This window comes from Lepidochelys kempii, chromosome 3, assembly GCF_965140265.1.
Source record: "Lepidochelys kempii isolate rLepKem1 chromosome 3, rLepKem1.hap2, whole genome shotgun sequence".
Lineage (NCBI taxonomy): Eukaryota > Metazoa > Chordata > Testudines > Cheloniidae > Lepidochelys > Lepidochelys kempii.
Genome location: NC_133258.1, coordinates 7,650,896 through 7,669,724, shown reverse-complemented (window position 1 = coordinate 7,669,724; position 18,829 = coordinate 7,650,896). Strand labels below are relative to the sequence as shown.

Genomic DNA, 18,829 nt, shown 5'->3' with positions numbered 1-18,829 from the left:
TGAATCTCTCTCCCCTCCAGGAGGAATCTCTCTGGATTATTGGAAAACTGTCAGGAATAATTAAGAAAAACCATCAGCGTGCGAGGTCTAACCTGGGAACTACGCCTGGCTTTATGCTGCAGGGCTCTTTTCAGATCATTTGATCTTGTCCAGTTAATGCTTAGTGTCTAAATTACATATTGCAAACTGGAACTTGGTGCCTCTCATCTAAATAGAACGTGTCTCTGTTGAATGCAGAAAGGGGCTTTCCCTTCATCCTAGGAGCGAAGTGTGGCCACACATGGTAATTTTCTGCCACTGTGTATTGTACAAGTGTTCCCACCCGTGGAATATTCTCCTCTCAGGATGGGGGTTACAGAGATCATTGCTGCAGGGCAATAGCAGAAGTGCTAACAGAGACACTGCCAACGCCTCCTGGGCATTCGTTACATTTATCAGTACAGTAGGAGACAAAGATGCTTTAACTGTAGACATTGCTAATTAAATTAATGGAAATCCAATATAACCTGGTAATGAAAACATGAATAATTAAAGCTGTCAGCACCTTCCTGGTCACCATCCTTCCACCATGCAGTTATTTTTGCGGGTTTTTATTAATCCGACATGACTTAGTTTTTAATAGTTGGAGCAGGAACTATTCATGCCCTTATTAAGTTATTCCTACTTCTGCATTACTGGGGTGCTTTTCCCCCAAGCAGAAGTCAAGCCCTGGAAGTCAAGGATTCCTTGGCTTTAGACAACCGTCTAATGTTTATTTCTCTGAGGGGTTATAACTGGAGCATCGCCCCTGTTTTATGGTTAGGGAAAACGAGACAAGGTGAGGGAAAGCGAGATACCCAAGGTCACGCGGCAAGTCAGTGGCAGAGTTTGGAACAGAACCTAAGGCTAGAGCCCTGAAACCTGACCCAAACCCGCTAGGATCCGACTACAACTGTTGGGTCTGGGAAAGCAACCGGACCCTTGCGGGCTTGCTCTCATGGGATTGGTGTGGCAGTGGCCGCGTGATCCCCACTCCTGCTGGCCACCGCCACCTTGCTGCGCGGCGTGCACTGCAGAGCGGGCGTGCCGAGGAGTCCGTGTGCCTCATGCCGCAGCACGGCCGAGCCAACCCCACCCCGGGCAGGAAGCAGCAGCGCTGACTCGCGCGTGGTAGGGAAAGGGTCAGGCTTGCTTGGAAAACAACTTGACCCTTTCAGGTCAGCTGAGCTTGACTTTGGTTGGGGCCTAAAAATTAGGCCCAAACAGACCTCTACCTAGGAGTCCTGGCTCCCCCTTTTACCTGCCTCCCAACCACCAGGCCAACACACCCTAGTGACAGAGAAGACCTGAACTCCTTTCCCCTCTTCCACTAGCTGACTGAGCTCTTGCATTAGTGAAGAGAGGCCACTGCGCAGACTGCAACCCCTATTGGCCAGAGGAACCAAGAACCAAGTGAGTGACACAAGCTTGCGTAGTGGCATCATTACCCTGCTGTGTCAGCCCCTGCCCTTGGAACACACCTCTCGGCATGTATTTACGAGCTCTTTAGCTGTACGCATTGAAGGAGAAGCCCCGGAGCCTCCCACGATGGAAGCTCAGACTCAATTAGAACCTGCTGCCCCAGCCGCTCTGACAGCCAGATTCCATCAGCGGCTGGAACAGAGACTGGCCTCGCTCCCTTTCCTCAGGCCCCAGTTCACTACTTCACCCCAGTCGCCTGCCTCTGCACCCAGGAAACCCTCTGCAAGTGCAGAGCGGATGGAAGTTTAGATGCTGAAGCGGGAGAGGGACGGGGACAACGACAACAACATGATGATGACAGGATGTTCTGTGAAAGTTAATACAGCCCCAGCCAACGTGCCAGAGGCAGAAGAGATCTGCGGGGTCACGCTGTCAGGGGAGAGATTCAGGAGGACCGCCGGCAGCGCCTGGCAGTGAAGGACGCGTTCCCTGAGTCAGGGCAATATGTCAAACTGACAATCCCACGGCCACTGAGAGCAGCACAAACAAGGCCTTGCCGCCCCTGCCACCCTCATGCTTCTTCAGGCTTTCATAATTGAAGCTGCCATCCTTCTGCAGCCAGTGGGTAATCCATTCAACTGACTGCATTGGCCCTGCTTCCCCATTAGCACCTACATGGAACCAGGTCCCAGGGGGACTGCCCATCTTTATGCTGCCGCCCCCTACGGACCACATTAGATAGGTGCAGCTAATGTCAACAACAGACACTCCCACACCAGTGTTCCCTCTAATTTTTCCCACCCATGTGCAGAATGAATTTTGTTATGTGCACCAATATGGAGGTGACGTGTGACATACCACTTTCATTTTGGTGCACATAAGAAAGTTCATGGGGTGGGGCTGAGGGGTTCAGCGTGTGGGAAGGAGCTCAGGGCTGGAGCAGAGGGTTCGGGTGCAGGGGGTGAGGGCTCTGGCTGGGGGTGTGGCAGAGGGGATCAGGGCTGGGGCAGAGGTGCAGGGGTGTGAGGGCTCTGGCTGGGGGTGCGGGCTCTGGGATGGGTCTGGGGATGAGAGGCTTGGAGTGCAGGAGGGTGCTCCGGGACTGCAGCAGGGAGAGAAGGCTCCCCCCAGCAGCACCTGGGCTGGACGGGGAGAGGTGCTTCTCCCTGCTGAGGCAGCTCTGAGGCTGGGGCTGTGGGAGAGGCACCCCCCCACACACCCCGGCTGCGGCAGGTCTGGGCCAGGACTGGGTTCGGGCCAAGGGAGGGGCACCCACCCCTGGATGTGGCAGGTCCGGGCCATCCATCCTCCGACAGGTCTGGGCCGGGGCTGGGTTTGGGCTGCCCCGCCCCTGGCAGGTCCCAGCCGGACAGGTTCCCAGAGCGGTGCTAAATAGGCTGCTGCACAGCTTACAGGGAACTTTGCCCCACACCTGGACAGGCTACCCTCTAAGAACGGGCGGGAGAGTTTAAATCCCTTGGTCCATTCAATCCGGGAACTCTGCTGACTTTGTCAATGAGGGGGACAATTTGGATGGGGTGTCTGAGAGATGTGAACACCTTGGAACAGGACAGACCATCCACCCACTTCACAGAGGCTGCTGGACAGCCATCAGTTTGCACCAGCTTTTGTCACTACCTACCTGAGCTGGATTTGACCCAGCAGCATAGGAGCAAAAGGCTTTTCTACCCTGTTATCAGCCCCTGCACCACCCAAACGGAATCTTTAACGTCACAGTTCATGACTATGCAGGAACCTTAAACTTAACTCCGGCAGGCATATTAAGTCAGTTATTTAGAAGTATTTTAATTTAGGGGGTTTTGGTCAGGTCTAAATGCTTAATAAGTGACGATAACAGGAACGATGGGTAGGGCTGGTAGTACCAGATGTTTTTAAGGCTACCCAACACTTCCCATTATAAGACCCTGTTTTCAGTTGCTTATAAAACTTTGCCAAACTATCTGGGCTGAAACTTTCCTCGAGAATGGTTCAGCAGTTTCTGAGAACAGGACTAGGGAAAAATATGTTGTTTTGTCCATGTTAAAAAATTGCGGTGACCTTTTCTTGTGGAAAAAGCAGTATGTGATCATGTAATTATAATAATTGCACAGGCAACCTTAATTGTGGCATTTCCTGACATTTGTGTGCTTGACTTTGTAATCCTATTAAAGTTCTTTTAACATTGTTTTTCTGTCTAAGAATAATACAGACTTTGTATTTATAGCACCTTTCACTCAGGGATCTCCAAGCACTTTATGATTAATCATTAAGCCCGCAGCATCCCTCTGAGATACGGAAATATGACTGTCGCCGTATCAGAGATGGGGAAACTGCCCTCGAAAAGGTGAAGGCTAACATTTTGAAATGAGAGTGCCTGACTGTTCCAAAGCACTGAACAATGGCAGCTGCAGGTGCTCAGCACTCCTGAAAACCAGGCCCATTATTGAGGTGCTATAAATGAACTTTAAGTGGCTAACTTTAGACATCCAAGTTTCAAAACTCTGGTTGAAGTGGCCAAGGAAATCAGTAGCAGACCAGGAACAGAATCGTACTTCTCTTGACTCCAGTTCCTGGCTTTAACTACACTTCAGAGTGTGGATCTGAATGGAACATGGCTCGATTGTATATGGCCCGGTCCCCACGACCCCAACCAACCGCACATGCACAGACTTTACGCTACTCACCGGAACCCAAACATGATCTCGTCATGGCGAAGGTGGGCGTCATCGTCGATAGACAGAATGGCCTCTGTCTCGATCTCATCCCATGGCAGGAACCTGTTGTTCAGACTGTTCTTTTCTGTGCGGACAACCTAACAAACACACAACAATTATAGCTAGGTGCTTGCCAGACTGACATAACAAAGCTTTAGAGACAGGGGCAAGCCACCCCAGCACCTGCAGTTATAAGGCCATGTTTCTATACTGCCATTCAGCCCCAGTACCTGATAAACAGTAAGGTTTCTGCTCCCACACTGAATTCAGTGAATTCCAGCTCCTTGAATTACAGGTTCCAACCTGTCTCATTTGGTCACTGGAGTTACTCCACATCCAGGGGCACATCAGTAAACCAGATTAACTCCCCTGAAGTCAGATGGAGCCAATTTACACCAGCTGAGGTTCGGGCCCCAATGTTGTTACTCAGAATCATTATACTGAGCCCAACATTTTACTCATTGTTTCCTGTAAATTTCCTGATTAAAGTAACAGAATGACTGAAATTAGAGATGAGAAAAAGGTCTGCGAGGACAGCTAGGCTATACCCTGGCTAGCGAAGGACTGATCATGCAATGTATTTTCCAGTGCTTTGTCCAGTCTGATCTTAAGCATGCTGTGGGATGAAGCATCCATCACTTCTCTGTAAGAGGATCAAATCGAATACATCTCCTTTTCAGGAAGTTTCTCCACATATTCATCCTAAAACTTCCCTTTCTTATATTTATCTCATTACTCCTAGCATACACCCCTGAAACCATATTAAATTCCTCCCGTTTCTTGGTTGATTACACTTTCAAATATGAGCCCGCCTCCGAGACTTCTTGATTGACCCCTAGCCTAGTCAAGCTATACCAAATTCTGTTCTTTTAGGTCTTTCCTCCTAGATAAATCTCTCCAGTCCTTTAATCATTTCTGTTGCTCTCCTCTAAACGATCTCCCCAGGGTTCTTTTTTTTTTTTTTTAAACGTCTGCAACCTGATGAAAAGAACACAGCATTGTGGCAATCAAACTTAATTAAAGAAGATTACGTTTGATCATATAAAAAAACCACACCGAAGGCATTAACTGTGGAAAATATTTGTATCAGGGATCTGTGTGACAGCTGGGGAGATTAAAGTCCCATGTAAAGCCAGAGTTACTGCTCTCTTTTGTCAATAGCGACTGGAAAAAAAATTAGAAATTCAACGGGAATGCATTAAAATATTTCACGAAAGATCCATCAAAAGCACAAACAATTTATTGCAGAGAGTGAACAAATTACACAACTATAAGCTGAAGTGTATCAAGGCCACAGCTGCGCGGGCGGCATTCACACAACAGAAGGGCTGCCTACTCAATTAGTTCACATCGGAGAATACCAACCACAAACAGACACACAATATGGGAAGATGAATTTTTTCCCCAAGGTGGAGAAGTGAAAAAATGATGACAGTACTTGTGCTTATTTCAGTCCTAGTTAAACTGATACAACAGATGAGATCGCCAAGCAGTCTTCTATCAGGGGACTACATCAGCTGGCAGTTTCCTACTCGAATCACAGTCGAGGTGGGTCTGGAGAAGGGTAGTGGTTTTAGACTAAGCCAGCGAGGGTGTTCCAACCATAGGGAGCAGCATGGAAGAAATGAACACTTGGGTGTTAGAGGATGGCCTGGTCACTGGTGCGGTGGCTTGGTAAGAGAAAAGAGCTGATAAGCAGGAGAGATGGGCGGTGAAGGGCCTAGGGTTTGAACACGATGCAGTGGAAACGAGGAGCTGATGGAAGATTGCAAAAGGGGGCTGACATGGTCATAACAAAGGACAAGGAGGATAAGTGTACTGGGCATCAGCAAGGCCAGAGATTAGGAGACTGCGGTAGTCACAATGGGAGACCACAAGGACCTGGACAAGAGTTTGAGCCATGTGGTCTGGCATAAAAAGGGCAATCCTAGAAAGGTTACTGAGGAAGAAGTGGTGGTGGCCTGGGTGTGCGGGGCAAGAGAGGGAGAGAAGTCAAGGATGACCCCTGGGTGTGGCTCTGAGTGACAGGAAGGACAAACTTTTCCTTTGCAGCGTCACAGACTGGCCCTCTAACTGTCCTGAGCAAACAATTCTGCTGATAATGCACAAGGAGGAGAAGAGTCCAGCTTGCTCTCCCTTAGCTGGGTTGGCTCTGCAGGGACAGCAGGAGCAAAAATGTATTTTAGTCACAGGAGTAAGACAACATGACTCTGCACATGCACAAGATACCACTTGAACAGAGTCACTTTTCAGAGGAGAGCCAGCACTTTAGGCCGACAGGATGACAGGAGCAAGTGGATGTTCCAGGATGAAACTGTCAGTTGACACTTCCCTGCTGCTCAGGGGGTCACCTAATCGCGTCAGAGCCCTTGCTTTAACAGAATTCAGCACGAAGGACTGCAGTTGCGGAAGAGACTCGATAAAATTACATGTAGAGAAAAGCCCGAGCTATGTAGTCAGTCGTTCAGAAAAATGAGATAAAGGAGGGAGCGGAGCGGCTGCAGAGAAAAACAATCATTCTGTCTGTTTAATTGAGAGCTATTAACTCCCATCTCCAGCCCTGTTATAATTTATCATCCGACGTATTATTGCATTTACAGGGTTACAACTTTATTATGTGAATGCAAATGCCTCAGTAAGCTTCCTTCCTCTTCCATGCTGCGGACTCCTTCCTGTTTGCATTCTAACAGCTTTGTTTGCCTTGCACACCAGCTCTCAATGGATTGCTAAAGACTTAAGTCAGTGTCAGGATTGTGCAGCTATTGTAAAAGTGGCTGGAGAGGAGGTTTCTTGGTTTATAACATTGTCGAGAGCCTCTCCAGTAAATTACAGCCTTGTATTCATTTTGGAGCTATTCATCATTCCATACGTCTATTCAACAATACAAAATGGGTTTCATTCCCTAATGGATGTCGTGCTGCATTTTTGCAATATGCATCAGTTCCCCTCATCATATCTCGTAAGAAAATACTGGCCATAGGTGACTTCTTAAAGAATATTTTCTTCCTCTCTGCAGCTCTTTACTTGTATCAGCTGTGTCTAAGTAACTAACAACACTGCCAATATAATTTCGGTGGGGAGGAGAGTAGACTGACACACTACGTGTCTCCCACATACAATGGAATTTATTATTGATCCCGTCAACCCTACAGAAGTCTTTTCATTGACTTTAATGGGAATTAGATTGAGACCACAGTGAATTGGGATACAGTGAAACAGTCTTTAAATTATTATCTCTGTAGCATCAAGAGTGTTTAGGTATTTTACAGACAAGGTCTTTGCCCTGAGGCGCTTACAAGCTAAGTAGGCAATGGACAGATGAAGGAAAAAGGGAGGAAAAGCAGCATGAGGCAGAGTGTGAGAGAGAAGGTTCTTCTCCTTTCCATAAGCAAGCAATGGGTAGAACTTCACACTTATCAGACCTACTAACCAGGGGCTGATGTGAAAGACAAAGGCCCCAGAAGAGGATCCAAGAGCATCCTGGTAAAAATCTCAACACCCTTTCTCTTCCCAGCAGCTGGAAGGTAGCAGGGCTGAACTTCCAGTCAGGGCACTGCTCCAGGACCTCATTGACGGGGCCTTTACCAAATGCAGCCAAATTTTCATTGCTTGGAAGGTGGGCATACATTAGATCCAGATTTTCTAGTATCCCCAACATTAAAGGCTATTCAGATCTGGGGGGTTCGTTCCACTGAGCATCAAGAGAAGGTCAAAATGCAAAGTTTGTATCCAGCTCTTCTGTTCCCCAAAGTGTGAGGCAGTTGGGAACTGGGGCTTGACCCAGCTCTAAAGAGTTTTTAAAACCAGTTTGAATTTGCAAGCCAGCAATTCCTTTCATGAGGCTTCAACCCTCAGGGAGAGCTCTGTGTATGCTCGAAAGCTTGTCTCTCTCACCAACAGAAGGTGGTCCAGGAAAAGACAATTACATCACCTGCATTGTCTCTCTAATATCCTCAGACCAACATGGCTACACCACCACTGCATATTTGCAAGAAGGCAGAGTTCAGATTGCGCATTCTGCTTAAACCTTTAAATTTCCTGATTTTCAAGTATTTAACTGTTCAAACAATGTTGCATTAATGCTTTTGCATTTCATACAGATTATGCACATTGTTTATAATGAGGCAAAAGTTTTTATTAGGGAGTGTTTAAGATGCAAGCAGCTTGTGAATCAATACATTCTAAGGAAAAGACCTGCACTGTTTATTGATTCAGCTGTTCTCCTGGAAGCTTACTGAACTGCGTAACACAAATATCGCCAACTGAGAAATTGAAATGGATCCTGCTGAATGTATCTGAAATTGGTAGCTTCTGTAGGATAAACAGATTAGCTTTAGTGCACTCCATTTAAATCAGAGGTTTTCAACCCGTGGCCGGTGGGCTGCATGCGACACAATTAGCACACAGCTGCAGCCCATCTGTGTGCTAAAGGCCGCCAGGCCACACAGCAGGGGCGGCATTCCTGGCTCCCCGCCCAGGGCTCCACTCCTGGCCCCACTCTATGCAGGGGTCTTTGGGTGGGAGGTGCTAGGTATAGGGGTCTGAGGGGTTGGAGGGGGGCACGCTGGGGTTCTCAACCTGTGGTCCAGGTAACACAATGATAAATAGGTTGAGAACCACAGATTTAAACTCTTGTTCCAGTTACAGTAAAAAGCTGCTGCCAGGGGAACGGAGGGCTCAGAGAACTGGTAAAGTGATATAAACACCTTCTAGGTCACCAGTTCAAATCCAGCCAAAGCTGGATGTAATTTAAACTTGTTTACCCAGATCCCTTGTCTTCAGTGGAACTGTCCTTATTTACACCAGTTCAGGATCTGGCCTACTGCCATCTGTTGGCCATTGTTGACAGTTTGCGACCCGCCATGTAATAACCTCGTGACAACCCTGAGGGGTCCCGACCCCCAGTTTGAGAACCCCTGGCCTAGTGGCTGAGCAACTACATCACGATGCACCCTAGTAGCTGGAACCCTTGTGGGGAGCCTACAAGGTCCGCAATGAATGCCATAGAGCTTGTCCCTCTGGAAACAGGCATGATTGGCCATGTGGGGAAGCTGGCACTGCTGCTGTCTATGCTATACCTGTTCTGTAATTAAACGAAGGACTTCAGTCTCCAGAACTGATAGTCCTGCACCTTCCACCTGTCTACCTTAGAACAAAGGTAACACTGGGTAATTAGGTTTTTTTTACAATCACTCCTTCCTAGTACGTTCCTAGAAGATTAATGTAAAAATATCCCGCTCTCTCTCCAGCAATTTTGCATTTTTAGACACCAAACCTCAATTTTCCCTACAATTTCAAGGGATCTGAAGTAAACTTGGTAATTTGTGTTTAGATAGGCACAGCCAAGGCTGGTAGATCTAAAATGAGACCTACCAGTTCTCTTGACTTGCGGACACATGGATGGTGCAGCCGGGCAGAGCAGAATGATGGTGGCGCATGCATTCACCCAAGATTCCAAATTAAACCTGCACCTGGAGTCGTTCCCCGTGGGTTGCCTGCCTGACAAGCTGCCATTTAACAGCATTGCAGTCCTTGATTTAGGGGGAAGAAGTATCTCACACTATGAGGAGGAGGTGGTTTTTAGGGGTAGACTTTGCTCACTGGGTTTGATAGAGCACAGAAAGTTATTAAACCCGCAGTGATAAGAAAAGCAATGCAAAAAATCAACAGACACACAGGGCAGCTCTGGAGATGCCTCACCCTAGTGGCTGGGTTGCTCTTGTAGACAAGTCCCAGGGCAGTACTGACACCTGGAAGCCTTCTTGCCTGTTCTGCTCTCTGGTCTTCCAGCAGCTGAGCTCGTTGGCCTTGCAGGGGACAGTACAAGATTTTTTTTAAGCCAAGCTTACCTTGACCTTGGACTAAGAATCTAGAGGTGCTTCCCATCTCCTGACATCTGTTGTGATGGTTGACGGGGCCAGCTATTACTGCTACACGGGCAATGCTAGTTTTGACTTTGAATTTATACATTGCATCCATGGGCTGGGGAAATGGACACATCATATATGATTAGATGGAAAAATAAAACCCTGGAGAAAGCTAATGGTATCTTGGGGAAACTTTTCTCCTCCAGCTCAAGTGACTAATTTGGTCCAAAATGGCGTCTTTTGATTCAAGGACATTTTTTTTTAAACACACAAAAAAAATGTCCCTGAATCAAATACTATCTCCTGAAAGGTTTTTACATTCCAAAGGGACTGTAAAAAGAACCCATTGAATTTGTCGGGCATGAAATGGACATTACCGGTACAAATGTACTCTGTAGATTATTGGGCTGAATGAAAAAAGAGAGGTTATTATACCAGCAAAGTAAAAAGTCAAGGTCTCTCCCTTAGATGACATTAAGTGAGATTTAGCAATTCTTCCTGGCTTAGTCACAAAGCTCAAATAAAACTAAATGCCACTTCGCCCTTCTAGATCACCTTCCACCTGGGGATCCCAAAGCACCTTCCTAATATTAATTACGTAATCCCATTCTGGGGGAAGCCAGATACAATGGTGCCTGAGTGTCTTTATAAATACACAGACACACAAAGATGGACGGGATGTTGCAGCTGAACAAACATCATGGAGATCTGCAAAGTTCATAGACTTATGAAGTTTAAGGCCAGAAAGGACCATTAAATCATCTAGTCTGATCTCCTGTATCTCACACGCCGTCCAGTCTCACCCAGTTACCCCATACTGAGCCCAACAACATGTGTTTGGCTAACTCATCTCTTCCAGAAAGGCACCCAGTCTTGATTGGAACACATCAAGAAATGGGAAATCCACCACATCCCTGGGCCGTCAGTCACCCTCACTGTTAAAAATCTGTGCCTAATCTGAGCTGCTCAGGTGGTCCCTGGGCCAGCCGCATCTGCCACTCCAGAAGTCCCAGAGAGTCATGGAATCCGTGACCTCCATGACAGACTCGCAGTTTTAAGTATAGTCAAGTCACCTCTCAATCTTCTTTTTGACAAATTAAACAGATCGAGCACTTTAAGTCTCTCACTGTAAGGCATTTTCTCCAGCCCTCAAATCATTTTTGTGGCTCTTTTCTGCACCCTCTCCAATTTTTCAACAGTTAAACACATGAGAACACAGTAAGTCATCCAACAAGGCACTTAAGCATATGAAACCAATGGGGCTACTCACTTGCTTAAAATTAAGCTTCTGCTAAAACACTTGACTGGATTGTGCCCAAAGAACGTGAGCTTTGTGACAACACACTGGTTCAGTAGACTGTGACCCATGATCTAGGGAGGGTTGAGATAACGAGGTCATGCAATTACCCAGTGAGTGAAAAGAAAGATGAATATGAGTTCAACAGAAACTGCTACATACCAAACTTTTATCAAAGCACATGCATTGTTCTCACTATCTGCATGCAAAATGGAAAAAACATGTTATATGGGTACAAAACTCCGCCTGACTTTTGACTTTTAGCTGCCTTTTCCATTACTTTTGTCCTTACTCTAGGAATTTCCCTGTAATTTGCTGCTTGCAGCTTTAGTGATAAGCCATTTAGAAAAGCGGTTTCTGTATTTGGCTTTTAACATCTTTGCTGCCAGTTAAATTAACCAGGGCAGTGTCCGACTCAAATCCCGGCAAACCCTGGCTCCAAACTCTTAATCCGACACAAATATTCTGCAAACTCAGTGGATGAATGCGGTTCTTGACAGTCAACTAGTTAGGCTGTGTCAAACTGCTGAGACACACGTTACAAGTTTCTGATCTTTTCAATGGCCAGCAGGTCAGTACATGTCCTTCACTCCATAACAAATAAACCCACAACACTAAGCAAACTAGTTTAATAATATGAATTTGCTTCTTCTGTCATTCACAGATATGTTAGCCAAATGGATCTTTACAAGTGTGCACAGATGTGGCAAAGTCAAGTTAGGAATCCAGGATTTGTCTAGCGATAACTCCAAATAAACCAATGCCAATCTAAATACACTCAAATCATTGCCCTGGTGCAATTCTTCTATTACAGTATTGAGGTTTGACACATGGGTTTTAAATGAAGTGTCAGGTATTGACAAAGCCCTGGCTGGGATGATTTAACTGGGAATTAGTCCTGCTTGGAGCAGGGGGTTGGACTAGATGACCTTCTGGAGTCCCTTCCAACCCTGATATTCTATGATTCTATAATCTGACGGTGAAAACGTGAAGAATGCCTGTGCCCTTGGAGAAATCCTGACAGCTCAGCTTAGTGTGCTGCGCTGGTTTGCTGCCAAAGAGCAAACTCTACAAGACACTGGGAGATTCACCACTGAGCCCTTGTCTTTATTGGGGGGGGAGAGGGGGGGGAAGAGGGAGGAAGAGTGTGTTCCTACCACACGTTAGCCAACGCATGGTAAGTAACACATGGGACAAGCCTAGTGAAGACAAGGCAATTGTAGTTCTCAAACATGTTCACAGATTGAGGTAAACCCATGGCTCCTCCCTAGCTAACACATGGTAAGAAAACTAAACTTTTTTTTCTAGTGTGGAAGCACTCAGAGAATGAGAATGTTATACGAGTAAGTGTTCTAAACAGTGGTTCTTCTCAGCTTATGATATACTGGGGAGGGACAGACAGGTTCCCCAATAGCAGTATTAAAAATTCCATTGCAATTTCAGTTTGTATATGGCATTTTTCCTTTCCTAAAGTGTTAGGCAGCATTAAACAGCTGCTGGTTTTCCCAACAGTGACAGCATTTCCGTGGTAGGTGAAATGATCCTCTGGTATAGGTTTAAGTGTGACTTCTGGAAAGAAAGGTGCTATTATAAACATCAGTTTCTGATTATTTATGGCCTTCTGAAAGACACCATCACAGCAGTGAAGTCTGCACTATTGCCATTTTACAGATGCAGAGGTTAAGCAAGCTGTCCAAAGGTCACACACCAAGTCAGTGACAGAGTTAGGAAGACAACTCTTATCTTATGACTCCCATGAACTAGCCACTAGATAATGTTCCAAACTCTGCCCTTGCCCTGGCCTACAACTGGTGATTTCTAAGGGCTATCTGTAGCACCTATCAGAAGGCATATTGAATCTAGGTGGCTATATGTGAACGAGCACATGCATGCAAACAGTATTAATCACATCTGGTTACATTGTCTCTGGCCTGATTACCTGCTCGCTGCAAAAGTGATGTGTTGCAGCAGACTGGCAAGCCTTTTCCTGTTACTCTAGCTGGGGATGCCCATTGCCGTGACAGCAGTTAGTTCCAAGGAACAAGGGCATCTTTGAGGCTGAGCGAGTCTTCAGAAGACCTTCAGAACCAGCGTGCACCAAGCAGGAGAAAAACGAATAGGAACAATGGACTGTCATAAGTGGGCAAACTGCAAAGTTTCCAAGCTGGGACTGTACCATGATGAGCACTGAAGAGGTCAAAAGAGGATCTGCATGGACGCTATCAGCTTTTCCGCAAGCTCAAAGTCTTGGAGATGGAACTTCTGCAGCAGATCTCTGGATATACACAGAATTTGATGAATCACAAAAGACAAGCAGGAGCTGTCTTAACAGGCAATATTCCTTTATGATCAGATCTCGCTACCCTACCTTCTACTACTCCCTCTCTACTACCTTCTCCTGCCAACCCTACCCCCTAACAGCTTCCTCCCAAAACAACCCTTTACTCACGCAGCTCTGGTTCCACAGCTTTCCTGGCAAGCTTTACTAGAGCAAAGCCTTATCTACACCCCAATTACGTCACCAAGATAGCTGAACCAGCACAAACCCCTAGAGTACACAGGCAAAGCCATGTTTTGTGCAGCTTACTTTGGTTTCTAGTGCTTACCACAGCTTAGAGTAGCTTTGTCTGCATATGCTGGGGGTGGCAAGGTACATCTATGCCAGCAGCCACCAAAGGCTGAAATCTCTAGTGTAGACAAAGTTTAATATTTCATAGAATCATAGAATCATAGAATATCAGGGTTGGAAGGGACCCCAGAAGGTCATCTAGTCCAACCCCCTGCTCAAAGCAGGACCAATTCCCAGTTAAATCATCCCAGCCAGGGCTTTGTCAAGCCTGACCTTAAAAACCTCTAAGGAAGGAGATTCTACCACCTCCCTAGGTAACGCATTCCAGTGTTTCACCACCCTCTTAGTGAAAAAGTTTTTCCTAATATCCAATCTAAACCTCCCCCACTGCAACTTGAGACCATTACTCCTCGTTCTGTCATCTGCTACCATTGAGAACAGTCTAGAGCCATCCTCTTTGGAACCCCCTTTCAGGTAGTTGAAAGCAGCTATCAAATCCCCCCTCATTCTTCTCTTCTGCAGGCTAAACAATCCCAGCTCCCTCAGCCTCTCCTCATAACTCATGTGTTCCAGTCCCCTAATCATTTTTGTTGCCCTTCGCTGGACTCTCTCCAATTTATCCACATCCTTCTTGAAGCGTGGGGCCCAAAACTGGACACAGTACTCCAGATGAGGCCTCACCAATGTCGAATAGAGGGGAACGATCACGTCCCTCGATCTGCTCGCTATGCCCCTACTTATACATCCCAAAATGCCATTGGCCTTCTTGGCAACAAGGGCACACTGCTGACTCATATCCAGCTTCTCGTCCACTGTCACCCCTAGGTCCTTTTCTGCAGAACTGCTGCCTAGCCATTCGGTCCCTAGTCTGTAGCTGTGCATTGGGTTCTTCCGTCCTAAGTGCAGGACCCTGCACTTATCCTTATTGAACCTCATCAGATTCCTTTTGGCCCAATCTTCCAATTGGTCTAGGTCCTTCTGTATCCTATCCCTCCCCTCCAGCGTATCTACCACTCCTCCCAGTTTAGTATCATCCGCAAATTTGCTGAGAGTGCAATCCACACCATCCTCCAGATCATTTATGAAGATATTGAATAAAACCGGCCCCAGGACCGACCCTTGGGGCACTCCACTTGATACCGGCTGCCAACTAGACATGGAGCCATTGATCACTACCCGTTGAGCCTGACAATTTAGCCAGCTTTCTACCCACCTTATAGTGCATTCATCCAGCCCATACTTCCTTAACTTGCTGACAAGAATACTATGGGAGACCGTGTCAAAAGCTTTGCTAAAGTCAAGAAACAATACATCCACTGCTTTCCCTTCATCCACAGAACCAGTAATCTCATCATAAAAGGCGATTAGATTAGTCAGGCATGACCTTCCCTTGGTGAATCCATGCTGGCTGTTCCTGATCACTTTCCTCTCATGCAAGTGCTTCAGGATTGATTCTTTGAGGACCTGCTCCATGATTTTTCCAGGGACTGAGGTGAGGCTGACTGGCCTGTAGTTCCCAGGATCTTCCTTCTTCCCTTTTTTAAAGATTGGCACTACATTAGCCTTTTTCCAGTCATCCGGGACTTCCCCGGTTCGCCACGAGTTTTCAAAGATAATGGCCAGTGGCTCTGCAATCACAGCCGCCAATTCCTTCAGCACTCTCGGATGCAACTCGTCCGGCCCCATGGACTTGTGCACGTCCAGCTTTTCTAAATAGTCCCTAACCACCTCTATCTCCACAGAGGGCTGGCCATCTCTTCCGCATTTTGTGATGCCCAGCGCAGCAGTCTGGGAGCTGACCTTGTTAGTGAAAACAGAGGCAAAAAAAGCATTGAGTACATTAGCTTTTTCCACATCCTCTGTCACCAGGTTGCCTCCCTCATTCAGTAAGGGGCCCAATTTCAGCTATACCAGCTAATGTCACATCCCAGACAATCATGTGTGCTTTCACCCCCAATGGAACTTGGGCTGCTTGGGAGTCCACACCTCTAAAAAGGGTCATGGGGCTCCAACAACTGCAGGGAGAGGGCCCTGAATCCAGATATTAAAGTCCATTGAGCTAAATACCTTGATTATAAGCAGCTTGTAAGCAGAGGCTCCCCTCTAACAGCAGAGGAATTGGAGCAGATCACAAGTGGCTGTTCAGCTCAGCAGGACTTCAGTGGTGAAGAGGAGGTGCTGAAGTCCTACTGCATTAACTGGCCGCTCATGCTCCTCTCCAGTTCCAACAGGAGAAGATGGGCAAGTTCTTTCTTCTCTCACAGGCAAAACTGGAACTCTGGTCCTCACTCAACTAAAACCTCCAGGAGACAACCTTAAGTCAGATAAAGGGGGCTCACAGGAGTTAAGAGGCGATAACAGATATCACCATTGTATCCTGTTAAGGCTTCTAGACAAATAAAACTAAGGCAACACTGGAAAGAAGCAGCAGCCAGTTTCAAAGCAAGATCACAGCTCCCACTAGACATGCATGAATACTACACACGATGAGACGCCAAGCTTGCAGGGATCATTCACAGAAGCCCAGGACCAGAATCAAAGGCACAGTTTCCCAGAAACACATGTACCATAGAAAGCCTTTCACAACCCATATGTGTTGTTGATTTCACAGGTTATAAGCAGGGCCCTACAAAATTCATGGTCCATTTTGGTCAAGTTCACGGTCATAGGATTTTAAAACTAATAAATTTCATGATTTCATCTACTGAAATCTGAAATTGCACAGTGTTGTAACTGTAGGGGTCCTGACCCAAAAAGGAGGTGTGTGTGTGTGTGTGTGTGTGGGGGGGTTTTTGCATAGGTATGGGGGAGGTGGGGGGGTTGCGGTACTGCTACCCTTACTTCTTTGCTGCTGCTGGCGGCGGTGCTACCTTCAGAGCTGGGCAGCTGGAGAGCAGCAGCTGCTGGCCGGGAGCCCAGCTCTGAAGGCAGAGCTGCCGCTAGCAGCAGCGAGGAAGTACAGATGGTATGGCATGGCCTGGTGTGGTATCGCCACCCTTACTTCTGTGCTGCTGCCTGCAGAGCTGGGCCCTGAGTCAGCAGCCGCCACTCTCCGCCTTCCCAGCTCTGCAGGCAGCAGTGCAGAAGTAAGGGTGGCATGGTCTGGTATTGCCACCCTTACCTCTGCCCTGCTGCTGGCGGGGTGCTGCCTTCAGAGCTTGGCGACCGGCCAACATACGCGGCTCTCTCAGAAGTAAGGGTGGCAATTCCACAACACCCCTAAAATAACCTTGTGACTCGCCCCGCGATTCCCTTTTGGGTCAGGACCCGCAATTTGAGAAATGCTGGTCTCCCCTGTGAAATCTATATAGTACAGGGTAAAAGCACACAAAAGACCAGATTTCACCATCCGTGATGCATTTTTCATAGCCGTGAATTTGATAGGGCCCTAGTTATAAGACCAGAAGAGACCGCTGTGTTAAACTAGTCTGACCTCCTGCAAAACGCAGGCCATAGAATTCCTCTGAATTAATTCGTTTGAACTAGAGCATATCGTTTAGTAAAACGACCAATCCTGATTCCTGTTAAACCATCATAATCCCTGTTAAATTGCTCCAATGGTAAATTACCCACATTGCTAAAAATCTGCATCCTATTTCTAATCAGAATTTGTCTAGGAAGATTGGATGTTTTTCTAAAATTTTGGAATTATTGTGAGGAAGTTCTCTGCTCTGTGCTATACAGGGGGTCAGACAGATGGTCACAATGGTCCCTTCCGGCCTTGGACTCTATGAATCTATCTTCAGCTTCCAACCTTTGAATCTTGTTATATACCTTAAACTACTAGACGGAAGAGCCCTCTATTATCAGGTTTCAGAGTAGCAGCCGTGTTAGTCTGTATTCACAAAAAGAAAAGGAGGACTTGTGGCACCTTAGGGACTAACCAATTTATTTGAGCATAAGCTTTCGTGAGCTACAGCTCACTTCATCGGATGCATACCGTGGAAACTGCAGAAGACATTATACACACAGAGACCATGAAACAATTGTTTCCCAATCCTTTAATGATTAATCTTTCAGACTTCCATGTGAGTCATGTGGTTGAGGCCATGATGGCAGGCTTCTTTCAGAGATACTCTGCTCTCTGTTTTTGAAAACAATGCCCTTGGTCACTGGCTTTTAATCTTTGATGATACTTCCTGGACAAACCTAGATAACCTACAAAAGCCTCGCAAAATCATCTCCTCTACGGGCCCAATGCCAAAATCTACTCACCCTCCTTTACTAAAAATTGTGATAATGAAAAAAAGAATGATGGTCACTTACCTCTCCAAAATTAACAACAAAGTTGCTGCCATAAGATGAGCAAAATTTTGCAAGGCTGCTCCTTATTGCCAAAAAACCCCAACCTCCAATCTTCTTAAGAGTGAGGTTCACCCAGCCCCCATTGGCCAAGATTTGGGTCTGGCTTGGGCATCGCAGCATTGAAAAGCAGAGTCAGCTCATCAGTTCAATCTACAGTTCTATAATCTATACAAGAAGAGACAGCCCCATAAATCAGAATATGAAGGTTCTGCCTGTACACACCGATATATCAAGTACAACTATACACATTTTTCAGGGGAGGGAGAGCAGTGCATCCTACTTCACCCTTGCAACCATACTCTGGCCCCATTTCAGACAAGAACTTAGGTACATGCTTCATGCAAGTGCTAAGGTTCCACTGACTTCTACAGGATTTAAGCACATGCCTAAACACTTTTCTGAATTAGGGTTTCTCTGAGCCATCAGACCCCACCCCACACATGGCGCTTCACAGAATTTATGGCTCCAGATCCGACACACGGCATTTTGAAACTGAAGCAGAAATTCAGTCTCGTTTACAAAGTTATCATTGTCTGTAGATGACCTCCTGAGGTCCCTTTCAACCCCGATATTCTATGATTCTATACCTTGTCCTAATAAGGTGAAGAAAAACACCAGATCTAAAGCTTGTATTGTG

General features: G+C 46.6%; 1 protein-coding gene across 5 annotated transcripts in view; it reads right to left on the bottom strand.

The window, feature by feature from the left end:
• Positions 1–18,829, bottom strand: part of EXTL3 (exostosin like glycosyltransferase 3) — a 223,548-nt gene that overhangs the window by 14,885 nt on the left and 189,834 nt on the right. For all 5 annotated transcript variants that reach the window (XM_073335627.1, XM_073335629.1, XM_073335628.1 and 2 more), the window contains one exon: positions 4,125–4,252. In XM_073335627.1, coding sequence (XP_073191728.1) covers positions 4,125–4,252 — 128 coding nt within the window. The remainder of the gene's footprint in view (positions 1–4,124; positions 4,253–18,829) is intronic.